The sequence below is a fragment of the Melanostigma gelatinosum genome (assembly GCF_949748355.1).
Source record: "Melanostigma gelatinosum genome assembly, chromosome: 5".
Taxonomy (NCBI): domain Eukaryota; kingdom Metazoa; phylum Chordata; class Actinopteri; order Perciformes; family Zoarcidae; genus Melanostigma; species Melanostigma gelatinosum.
In genome coordinates, this window is record NC_136638.1 from 11,485,729 (window position 1) to 11,498,194 (window position 12,466).

The 12,466-nt window shown below is 34.5% G+C and overlaps 1 protein-coding gene across 1 annotated transcript; it reads right to left on the reverse strand.

Annotated features, from left to right (window-relative positions):
• Positions 1–5,933: 5,933 nt before the first annotated feature.
• hmmr (hyaluronan-mediated motility receptor (RHAMM)) lies at positions 5,934–12,053 on the reverse strand. The gene is made up of 16 exons (XM_079269304.1): positions 11,943–12,053; positions 11,562–11,660; positions 11,377–11,456; positions 11,164–11,241; positions 10,819–11,007; positions 10,577–10,647; positions 10,128–10,495; positions 9,887–10,035; positions 9,556–9,791; positions 8,120–8,236; positions 7,810–8,010; positions 7,118–7,717; positions 6,961–7,033; positions 6,549–6,725; positions 6,295–6,445; positions 5,934–6,189 (listed from the first exon to the last, which is right to left on the reverse strand). The coding sequence occupies exons 1-16, from the start codon at positions 11,986–11,988 to the stop codon at positions 6,173–6,175; spliced, it is 2,652 nt and encodes an 883-aa protein (XP_079125430.1). The 5' UTR covers positions 11,989–12,053; the 3' UTR covers positions 5,934–6,172.
• Positions 12,054–12,466: the final 413 nt, after the last annotated feature.

Sequence of the window (12,466 nt, forward strand, 5' to 3'; positions counted from 1 at the left end):
TTTTTTTTCCAAAGTAACTAAAAAAATATTTTTTTTTCCAAAGTAACTAAAAAAATATTTTTTTTTCCAAAGAAACTAAAAAAATATTTTTTTTCCCAAAGTAACTAAAAAAATATTTTTTTTTCCAAAGTAACTAAAAAAATATTTTTTTTCCCAAAGTAACTAAAAAAATATTTTTTTTCCAAAGTAACTAAAAAAATATTTTTTTTTCCAAAGTAACTAAAAAAATATTTTTTTTTCCAAAGTAACTAAAAAAATATTTTTTTTCCAAAGTAACTAAAAAAATATTTTTTTTCCAAAGTAACTAAAAAAATATTTTTTTTTCCAAAGTAACTAAAAAAATATTTTTTTTCCCAAAGTAACTAAAAAAATATTTTTTTTTCCAAAGTAACTAAAAAAATATTTTTTTTTCCAAAGAAACTAAAAAAATATTTTTTTTTCCAAAGTAACTAAAAAAATATTTTTTTTCCAAAGTAACTAAAAAAATATTTTTTTTTCCAAAGTAACTAAAAAAATATTTGTTTTTCCAAAGTAACTAAAAAAATATTTTTTTTCCCAAAGTAACTAAAAAAAAATATTTTTTTCCAAAGTAACTAAAAAAATATTTTTTTTTCCAAAGTAACTAAAAAAATATTTTTTTTCCAAAGTAACTAAAAAAATATTTTTTTTTCCAAAGTAACTAAAAAAATATTTTTTTTTCCAAAGTAACTAAAAAAATATTTTTTTTCCAAAGTAACTAAAAAAATATTTTTTTTTCCAAAGTAACTAAAAAATATTTTTTTTTCCAAAGAAACTAAAAAAATATTTTTTTTTCCAAAGTAACTAAAAAAATATTTTTTTTTCCAAAGTAACTAAAAAAATAATTTTTTTTCCAAAGTAACTAAAAAAATATTTTTTTTCCAAAGAAACTAAAAAAATATTTTTTTTTCCAAAGTAACTAAAACATTTTTTTTTTTTCCAAAGAAACTAAAAAAATATTTTTTTTTCCAAAGTAACTAAAAAAATATTTTTTTTCCCAAAGTAACTAAAAAAATATTTTTTTTTCCAAAGTAACTAAAAAAATATTTTTTTTTCCAAAGTAACTAAAAAAATATTTTTTTCCCAAAGTAACTAAAAAAATATTTTTTTTTCCAAAGTAACTAAAAAAATATTTTTTTTTCCAAAGTAACTAAAAAAATATTTGTTTTTCCAAAGTAACTAAAAAAATATTTGTTTTCCAAAGTAACTAAAAAAATATATTTTTTTTCCAAAGTAACTAAAAAAATATTTTTTTTCCCAAAGTAACTAAAAAAATATTTTTTTTTCCAAAGTAACTAAAAAAATAATTTTTTTTCCAAAGTAACTAAAAAATTTTTTTTTTTCCAAAGTAACTAAAAAAATAATTTTTTTTCCAAAGTAACTAAAAAATTTTTTTTTTCCAAAGTAACTAAAAAAAATTTTTTTTTTCCAAAGTAACTAAAAAATTTTTTTTTTTCCAAAGAAACTAAAAAAATATTATTTTTTCCAAAGTAACTAAAAAATTTTTTTTTTTTCCAAAGTAACTAAAAAAATTTTTTTTTTCCAAAGTAACTAAAAATTTTTTTTTTTTTCCAAAGTAACTAAAAAATTGTTTTTTTTTTCCAAAGTAACTAAAAAAATTTTTTTTTTCCAAAGTAACTAAAAAATTGTTTTTTTTTTTCCAAAGTAACTAAAAAAAAAATTTTTTTCCAAAGTAATTAAAAAATATATTTTTTTTCCAAAGTAACTAAAAAAATATTTTTTTTTCCAAAGTAACTAAAAAAATTTTTTTTTTCCAAAGTAACTAAAAAAATTTTTTTTTTCCCAAAGTAACTAAAAAAATATTTTTTTTCCCAAAGTAAGTAAAAAAATATTTTTTTTTCCAAAGTAACTAAAAAAATATTTTTTTTTCCAAAGTAACTAAAAAAATATTTTTTTCCCCAAAGTAACTAAAAAAATATTTTTTTTTCCAAAGTAACTAAAAAAAATTTTTTTTTTCCAAAGTAACTAAAAAAATATTTTTTTTTCCAAAGTAACTAAAAAAAAAAAATTTTTTCCAAAGTAACTAAAAAAATATTTTTTTTTCCAAAGTAACAAAAAATATTTTTTTTTCCAAAGTAACTAAAAAAAATTTTTTTTTCCAAAGTAACTAAAAAAATATTTTTTTTTCCAAAGTAACTAAAAAATTTTTTTTTTCCAAAGAAACTAAAAAAAAAATTTTTTTTCCAAAGTAAAAATTTTTTTTTTCCAAAGTAACTAAAAAAATTTTTTTTTTTCCAAAGTAACTAAAAAAATTTTTTTTTCCAAAGTAACTAAAAAAAATTTTTTTTTCCAAAGTAACTAAAAAAAATTTTTTTTTTCCAAAGTAACTAAAAAATTTTTTTTTTTCCAAAGAAACTAAAAAAATATTTTTTTTCCAAAGTAACTAAAAAAAAAAATTTTTTTTCCAAAGTAACTAAAAAAAAATTTTTTTTTCCAAAGTAACAAAAATTTTTTTTTTTTTTTCCAAAGTAACTAAAAAATTTTTTTTTTTTCCAAAGTAACTAAAAAAATTTTTTTTTTCCAAAGTAACTAAAAAAATTTTTTTTTTTCCAAAGTAACTAAAAAAATATTTTTTTTTCCAAAGTAACTAAAAAAATATTTTTTTTTCCAAAGTAACTAAAAAAATATTTTTTTTTCCAAAGTAACTAAAAAAATATTTTTTTTTCCAAAGTAACTAAAAAAATATTTTTTTTTCCAAAGAAACTAAAAAAATATTTTTTTTTCCAAAGTAACTAAAAAAAATTTTTTTTTTCCAAAGAAACTAAAAAAATATTTTTTTTTCCAAAGTAACTAAAATTTTTTTTTTTTTTCCAAAGTAACTAAAAATTTTTTTTTTTTCCAAAGTAACTAAAAAAATATTTTTTTTTCCAAAGTAACTAAAAAAATTTTTTTTTCCAAAGTAACTAAAAAAATTTTTTTTTTCCAAAGTAACTAAAAAAAATTTTTTTTTTCCAAAGTAACTAAAAAAATTTTTTTTTTTCCAAAGTAACTAAAAAAGTAAATTGTTTCCAAAGTAACTAAAAAAATATTTTTTTTTCCAAAGTAACTAAAAAAATATTTTTTTTCCCAAAGTAACTAAAAAAATATTTTTTTTTCCAAAGTAACTAAAAAAATATTTTTTTTTCCAAAGTAACTAAAAAAATATTTTTTTTCCCAAAGTAACTAAAAAAGTAACTTTTTTTCCAAAGTAACTAAAAAAGTAACTTTTTTTCCAAAGAAACTAAAAAAATATTTTTTTTTCCAAAGTAACTAAAAAAATATTTTTTTTTCCAAAGTAACTAAAAAAGTAACTTTTTTTCCAAAGTAACTAAAAAAGTAACTTTTTTTCCAAAGTAACTAAAAAAATATTTTTTTTTCCAAAGTAACTAAAAAAGTAACTTTTTTTACAAAGTAACTAAAAAAGTAACTTTTTTTCCAAAGTAACTAAAAAAGTAACTTTTTTTCCAAAGTAACTAAAAAAGTAACTTTTTTTACAAAGTAACTAAAAAAATATTTTTTTTTCCAAAGTAACTAAAAAAATATTTTTTTTTCCAAAGTAACTAAAAAAGTAACTTTTTTTACAAAGTAACTAAATAAGTAACTTTTTTTACAAAGTAACTAAAAAAATATTTTTTTTCCAAAGTAACTAAAAAAGTAACTTTTTTTCCAAAGTAACTAAAAAAGTAACTTTTTTTCCAAAGTAACTAAAAAAATATTTTTTTTTCCAAAGTAACTAAAAAAATATTTTTTTTTCCAAAGTAACTAAAAAAATATTTTTTTTCCAAAGTAACTAAAAAAGTAACTTTTTTTTCCAAGGTAACTAAAAAAATATTTTTTTTTCCAAAGTAACTAAAAAAGTAACTTTTTTTACAAAGTAACTAAAAAAGTAACTTTTTTTCCAAAGTAACTAAAAAAGTAACTTTTTTTCCAAAGTAACTAAAAAAGTAACTTTTTTTTCCAAAGTAACTAAAAAAGTAACTTTTTTTCCAAAGTAACTAAAAAAGTAACTTTTTTTCCAAAGTAACTAAAAAAATATTTTTTTTTCCAAAGTAACTAAAAAAGTTACTTTTTTTCCAAAGTAACTAAAAAAGTAACTTTTTCCAAAGTAACTAAAAAAATATTTTTTTTTCCAAAGTAACTAAAAAAATATTTTTTTTTCCAAAGTAACTAAAAAAGTTACTTTTTTTCCAAAGTAACTAAAAAAATATTTTTTTTTCCAAAGTAACTAAAAAAATATTTAACTCTGGTTAATCACATCATGTATGCAGATGATCTGGTGATCTTTAGTCCTTCTAGCGCTGGTCTTCAGCAGCTCCTCACTATATGTACTGTGTACGGTGTGGAACATGACATCAAATACAGCGCCAGTAAGAGTGCTATCCTGATCTGTCCAACTAAAGAGGACAAATGTCTAAACTTCCCAGACTTCAAATTGTCTGACAATAATCTTGGTGTCTGTAGTGAAGTGAAATATCTTGGTCATTTTTTAACAGAACACATGTCTGATGATAACGACATTTCCAGGCAATGTCGTATGATGTCTGCACAAGCAAACAGTCTCTCACGCATGTCTGGTCTGTGTACAGATGGAGTGAAGATGTCTCTGTTCAGAGCATATTGTACTCCACTCTACACTGCACACTTGTGGTCAAACTACAAAAAAAAGAGTTTACAGAGACTTCAAGTAGCGTACAATGACGCCATGAGAATACTTTTAAAGAGACCGAGATGGAGTAGTGCCAGTGAAATGTGTGTGGCTGCACGAGTCAACACTTTCCAAACAGTTTTAAGAAATCTCATGTACAAATTCATCTGTCGACTGAATGACTCTGTAAATGGGATCATACTTGTTTTAACCAACATAAGGTTTAGCACCACACGCTACCAGTCCAGCTGTGACGACATTGGTACAGCTGTCTCTTTGTAAGGCGTTGCTAGGCCTCTGTACTTTTATTGTTTGTTTTTTTATGTATCCGTCTGTATGGACCCCGAGTCTGAAATAAAGTCGATCTATCTCTGCATTTATCCGAACCATCATTAGTGTGCAAAGCACGTCTCTGGCCTCGTTTGAATTCAGGCTGTTTGGTTTCATAGTCGCCTTTAACATCTCCAATAACAAACCTTGCGAAATCCCCAAAATCCTTATTATTCTCACAAGGCATTATTTGGATGTTCCCCTTCAAACAATGTATTGCTATTTTGAATTTAACTTCAGGTGTCAGCCATGATGCGCCTCTGTTGGAGCTCCATCATACCTCCTCTTGAAGTGGAGGCTAACCAGACTAAGTGGATAAGGGGGATCTGATTGCCTAGCCATTAAGTCTCCATTAAAGTGTGAAGAGTTTTAAATGGTAGTTTGATGAACTGGAGCTTTGCAAAGCAACAGCAGGACTTCTTAACACGTGGCTATGGAAACTTTCTCCACTTAAAAAAAAAAGGGCCAGACAGGAGCGGCAGCTGTGGACGGCCGTGAAGAGCCCGAGGTGAAGCGAGGCAGCGTGGAGCAGTGCTGCCATGAGTTACGCAGCATTCACTACCTGGAGGGCGAGTGAGACTAGCTCGTCACTCCACAACTAGCTTGTAAAAAGGTCAATTTCTGGCCCAATACTTGCTGGCTGTGTCTTATCAACTGATGGAAATAAACCGTCATGACACAAAACCCGAGGCTCCTCTCTACACAGAGGGTGAAGTTGTGTTCTTTGTAGCAGGTGTGGATGAAACATGGGCTGCAATGGCCTTTTGCTGCACTCCAACCTGTGGCTGCAGTCCTACAGTGCCCTCTACTGGCTGAGGACAGACATGGCCGAGATGATCCAAATAAAAAAAATAAAGAAAAAAGAAAAGCATTTTAACACTTGGGAAGAAAATAAATCTCAGTAATGCTTTTGTTTAGGAAGTTAAAAGTTGTCTTTATTTACAAAGAAGAACGATTTAGAAAGAAGTAGACTTACAGCCATCCATCTCATTATTTCAACACACTGCTCTTGCACACATAAAATCTGCTGCTAACGTTTATTATTAAAATGTAAATATACATCCTCACTCTCTGTGCAAGTATTACGAAGTTAACAAAACTGACACAAATAAGTACAAAAAAGACCAAACCATAGAAATGTCATTTAGTTTTCAGGTCTTGTCTGGCAGAAGAGCTCCATTATGCATAATGGTTTCCTGACAAAACAAGCAAAGAAGAAAAATCACAGAACTGTTCTCATCACACATATCTCATACGCTCTACCTCGATATGCTTTCATTGTGTTGCAGTTCAGTACGCACCTTCTTTCAGGGTTTCTGTTCGCCGGTTCTCCTTGTCGTGATGGAAAGCTTTGCTGGGATCAAACCGACGAGGACTACCGGGGCGCTTCCACTTCAGCTGCTCCAGATCTCTCTTCTGCCGGCTCACCTGGGACTGAAGCTTAGACACCTCCTACACAGACACAAAGAGGGGATGAAGGACCGGCGCATGAGAGCGAGACCAAACGTGCACGATGTGGCTTTGGAGAGCAGTCGGTGCCGTTCTCATGCATCACCTGTTTTAGGCTGACATTCTCATCTTTCAGCTTCATCACATGCTTGATCTTCTGCTTCTGGTTCTGGTGGCCCAGCAGACGGGCGTAGGCATCGGACAACTTGTTCAACTCCTCCTGGTTCGCTCCGTTTTCATTGACGAGTGTATTTCGCTCGGCTGCAAACGCATTGAGCTGGTCCTGTGGGCGCACAACCGAGTGAACATTGAGAGGGCTTCAACTCAGCAACGAGCTGCTATTACAACACCGACATACAGCTGGAAACAAGGTTGAAACTGAATTAAAACAGTGCTAAAAGACACTAAAAGCTACAGAGATGAGTGATAAATATCTGTGGTTGCATCACAACAAACACCTTTCACATTTCACATCGTTTGGGCTATGTCATATTTGACCCGGTGTGGAAATGACTGACCTGGAAGGGCCTGACCTTCGCAAACAGCTCCTCATATTGTTTCCTCCAGTGTCCGCTCTCTGAAACTTGGGAGCTTTGAGGAAAGGAATGAGGAGTTAAAATGTGCTGATTGTAAAAAAAAAAAGAACTCATAACTCAAGAATCCAATCCTGTTCACCTTTTCTCCTGCGCTTCATCCATTTGTCTTTGAAGTTCCTGCCGCTGCTCCTCCAACTCCCACTGCAGCGTGACCTTCTCCTGAGTCAGCAGCTCCACCTGCTCCTGCAGAGCGCGTCCATCTCGTCTCAGCTCGTCCAACTCGCGGTGCAGACTCTGGGTCTTCTCCTCCATAAGGTCGAACTGGGCATGGACGATCAAACCCGCTTGTTCAATCTCATCCGGGTGAGGCCGGTTTCTGTCCTGCTCTGCCATGTTCAGTCGATGTTCAAGAGCAAGCCTGGACCGGTCCGTGAGCTCTACTTGAGACAGAAGACTCTTCCTTTCCTCGTCTACTCTCTCAAGCTCGATCTGTAGCCGGACCACCTCTGACCTGACTTCTCTTTCGACCTCCAAAGCTCCCCTTTCCTCCTGAAGGGCTGTCTGAACTTGAACTTTCTCTTCTCTTTCTTGTTGGAGCGGTTCCATTATTTCCCCTTTCTGCTGGTTGACCTCCTCTAGCAGTTCCTGGGCCTTTTCCGTCAGGGCGGCGTGGCTCGTCCCCATGGCCTTTATCTCCTCATCTTTTTGTGTAAGGAGAGACTGCACCTCCAGCAACTTTCTATCAAGTCAAGGAGAAAAGGGAATATTAAAAAACAAAAAAGACGGAAAAGTGAGTTATTTCAAAGTAGACTCAGGGATTTCGAAGCGTACCTTGAATTCTCCTCCCTGGATTTTGCCTCAGCTAACTGCCTTTCCTGGTGCTCCTCCAAGCCCTCCTTCACTCGGTTGACCTCCTCCTCTTTCTGTTGAACGATTTTCTCCATCTCCTCCTTCATCTGTTGTGTCACTCTGTCCATCTCCGCTTCCAGTTCTTTCCGTCTCCCTTCTGCTCCCTGCAGAGCCTCTCTGGCGCTGAAAAGTAAGAGGAGCAGAGTGTGAGAGACTACACGTTGACTGAAATTTAACCTCAACACGAATCCAACTCGCATTCCAGGAATACCGACAACCGGAGTGCGCTCACCTTTTCAGCTCCGTGACAATGTCTCCCATCTTGCTCAGCACGTCTGTGTGGGCCTCTTGGAGCTCCATCATGGCGGATGAATGCTCCACTTTCAAAGCGGCCACTTCGTTGCTCTTACTAAGAATGATGAGTGCACAGTTTTGGTGTGTTTATAGGTGGTAGGTCTCTTGACTTTACTGATACAATCATCGATCAGAGACATTTCCATCTTTTATTTTGGTCTTATGCTTGTGGAAATGTACCTTAAATAATAAAGAATTCTGAAACATTCGTCCTGTCAATGAATCAATAGAATATCTGAAAGTCTCCCAGCGATGCAGCAGAGCTCATACATTTAGCTGATATACCAAACAGTCGATTGAGAGAAACAAATTTGACCTGCAACTACTTTGGTCATCAACAAACCGTTTAGGAAATTTTACACAGCAAAACATTAACCGGTTCCCAGCTTCTCAAATCTGGCAATTTGCTACTTTAGTCTTCATGTTCAGTGCTGGGGAGTAACTGGTTACATGTAACAGAATTACAAAATAAATATAATTAGAAACGGAGAAAACTTGTGCAATTGAATTACAGTTACTAATCAAAATGTTTGTATGTAGAATATGACATGATTATGTTATCCAATCTAAATTAAAGCTATGTCGAAGAACTTTAATGAATGTTTGACAGTAATCGTTTGAGTGCTGAACACCGCCTGGTTTCAATGTATGTTTTAAGGACTGTCCAGCGTTATTACCCAGTTTAAACATTTATTGGAATCAAATGTAATACTGATAATTTACATTACTTTGAACAAACTAAACTAGTTAAATTATTTTAACAGGGTAACAAGTAATCTGTACCGTATTACATTTCAAAATCCTGGGCTCTGGCATTTCATAAACTAAACAATAAATCCCGAAAATAACTGACAAAACGATGAACTGATGAAGAAACTCTTTTAGCTGCAGTCTGGTTGTGAGGTGCACATAGAAACACGGCCATTCTCGGTTGTTTGTTGCGCATCATTCCTACTATTGTATCCGTCTCGACTCTCAACTTTCTGATAAAATAAATAAAGATTTCCTCCAACTGGTGCCCTGCTTCCCCTCAGATCCCAAAGATGAGGTTGTGAGTTTACTTGCAATCATTGAAATTGGCCTTACACAAAAACAGCTAGTGACCCACTCTCCGTGTCAGAGCTGTGATGGTCCGGCAACCTGTCAATTATTTTCCTTTACTTTATGCTCAGTGGAATGCCGGGACACGCTCCCAGCTGCCGCCGACTCTAAATAGTAGCGAGCAGTCAGTGGCAACGAATCAAAAAACAAAGGTTTTGTTTTTGCAAGTGCAGTGAGGAGTACGTCGTTAATGCAAGCATGACTTCCAGACGTCACCGTAATACGTTTTCTGTCAACACATCTCATGGGTATGCGTGGCCTTTGGCTGCTCACCTGTCCAACAGTGCCCTGGCATCACTCAGCTGTCCCTCCAGCTCGTTGTATTCCTCCTGCAGCCTCTGGAGGGACTCCTGATTCCTCTCCGCCACCTCCTGGCTCGTCTGCTCCTGGTCCTCCAGGAGAGCGAGCTCACCCAGCACCTCCTCCATCTCCTCCTTGAGCTGTCTCAGCCGCTCCTCTGCCTCCTCCCTCTCCTGCTCCACCAGCACAGACAGGGAGTCCACAAGTGCCTGTAGGAAAGAAGAAAGCGTCAGTCGCAGCTCAGGTGATCTGGCACTGAATCTAAAATGAACGCGCCATGTGAGACAAATAAAGATGGTGTCACCTTTTCTTTTGTCAGTTCTTCAGTAAGAGCAGCATGTTCTTGCTGGAGTTGAATTTGAGTATTTTTCTCATCTTTTTTAGCTTCCTTTAGCAAGAGGAGCGCTGTTTTCAACTCCTCCACTCTCCGCATTCCCTCCTCCCGAGTCCTACCTTCAACAAAAAACACAATATATGAATCACATAACCGTTTATCAATTTTTGCAACTTAAGTTATCATCGTAAATGGATCTTGGTGAACATACTTCTCTCTTCCTCAGAGAACAGACACCTCTGTTCCAGATGTGCCACTCGCTCGTCCAGCTCCTTCTCTGTCCTTCTGAGCACCTCTCTCAGTCTAGTGAGCTCTGCCTCCTGCTGTCGAACCGTCGCTTGGGAATCCTGAACTTTTTGGTTGGCTGACTCCATTTGCTCCTCCATGTCCCTCACTGACCTTTGTGAATATTTAAGCTCCAGCTCTTGGGTCTCCAACCTCTTCTCCACCTCCACTAAAGCATCCTTTGACGCCTGCAGCGCTTGCTGGAATTCCTGTGCCTCCTTCTCTTTTTGCCTTAACACACCTTGGGTGGTTTCTATCTCAGCAGTGCGCTGGTCCAGGTCAGTCTCCAGTTGCCTGTGGAAAAGTGGAAAATGAGTGTCATGGTATAAAGTGCAGATCTAACCTGCTTGGAGGAACCATTAGGCTTTTGCTTACGTCACTTTCTCCAACTGAGAACCAGCAACAGTGTTCTCCTGGGTCTTCTCTCGGAGCTTCAAACGGAGATCCTATAAGCACACAGAGAGGTAAAGCATGAGTCAGCAGAAACCTAAAAAAACCCAAAGAAAAACATGCTTTTTACACACATAAAAACTTTTTAGCAGCTAAGACACTCATCAAGGTGTAATCAAGACAGGATTTCTAAATATACAAAAAATGTACATCAAAACCAAGCACACCTTGTTTTTTAGGAACTCGTTGACTTTCTTGAGCTCTACCAGCTGTCTGTCCAGAGTGGTGACATTGGCAGAGAGGCCCGTCTTCTCCCTGACTGCAGCCAGCAGCTTGGCCTCCACCTTCTTCAGATCCTCTTCTAGAGTCAACAAGCGCCGGTCCTGCTCCCCTCGCTGCTGAACCAGTGACCTCATCTGGACAGAAACAAAGCTACGGTCATGACGTTTTCCACATCTGCAGTAAGTTACATCTGTTGATTTACCGTTTGCTCAGTTATGACAAAAGCCACTGATAACAGAAAACACAACATTATTGTTAGCACAAATGTTCCTTTGAGGAAGTGTGGCTACCTCTCTCTCTAGGAGCATGTGCTGCTTCCTTTCCATGGTCATGGCATTATTATCCTTCTTTGCACTTGAACCTTCAACCTAGGATTTCACAAGACATCAAGTGGGTTACTTTTTTTTGACAGGAGCACATTTTGAAATGGCTGATCGGTTACTGAGGACCCATGTAAGTGGAATAGTTGTTAGTGTTACGTGCCGATGTAAAAGACAACTTACAAGACCATCAACAGACATCGTCCTGCGGACAGGTGACATTAGGACACTTGACATTAGGACACTTCGGCTGGAGATAGCGGCTGGAGATGCAGATGATGAAAACGGATGGCAGAAAACGTTATGTTTTAGCTGACGTTCAAAGTATTCTTTCCTTGTTGCATTTTGATTATCACGTGTACACCCACCTGCCTTAACAATTCTGAATCGATCAGATTTGTCGAAGGTAGCTGCTCCCTTCAGGTCCCCAGGTTTGACCTCATAAGACCCCGGAGCAGGAGCACAACCTTCGGCCAAATGCACAACATTAGCCAGGTTACAGATACGTTACTTCTTTGTTGGTTTAGCCATCTAACATACGTTAGCTTGCTTTATTTTACTTGGTTCCATTCACTTTGAGTGTAACTAGTTAACTTATCCTTAGCAGTTAATGTTAACATAACATTACCTAACTGTACGCATGTGAGCTAAGATGAGCTAACTACTTAAAAGCTAACGTATCCGTTGAATAACTTGAGGATTCCTTGCCAACATGCTACTAGCTACCGTGGCTTTTGAACGTCACTTACCCATGTTTTCGTTGAACCTTTTCACAGGCGCTCTTGAAAAAGACATTTTTAATCCACCGTATGTAACTATTTTTGAATCTCAAAACCGTATCGACGAGGCTGCCAGTGACACACAACAGCTCGACCGCTGAAATTTCAAAATAACGTCATATGTACGTTTACGTGCGTGTGGCCAATAGGCAGCCAGTCCTGGATGACGCTGTCCCGCCCATCTTCTTCTTCTGTGGTGTTTAACGGCAGCTTGCATCCTTTTTGTTGTATTACTGCCATCTTCCGGTTTCAGTCTATTTCTATGTAATACACTTTCACCATCAGTCCCGTTGCTCGTAATAAGTAAAGCACCTACTTCTATCCCATCTAAACCGTCTAATACCTGATACAGTGTTTGTAGTATTTATACGATCCATCCAATCATTATTATCCATAACGCTTATCCTGCAGGGATACGAAATATTTCTTGCGCTCCAATGTCGAGCCATTATACTGCTTGGATACTGAGTGGGGAGCACTGAAAAGTAAAACCC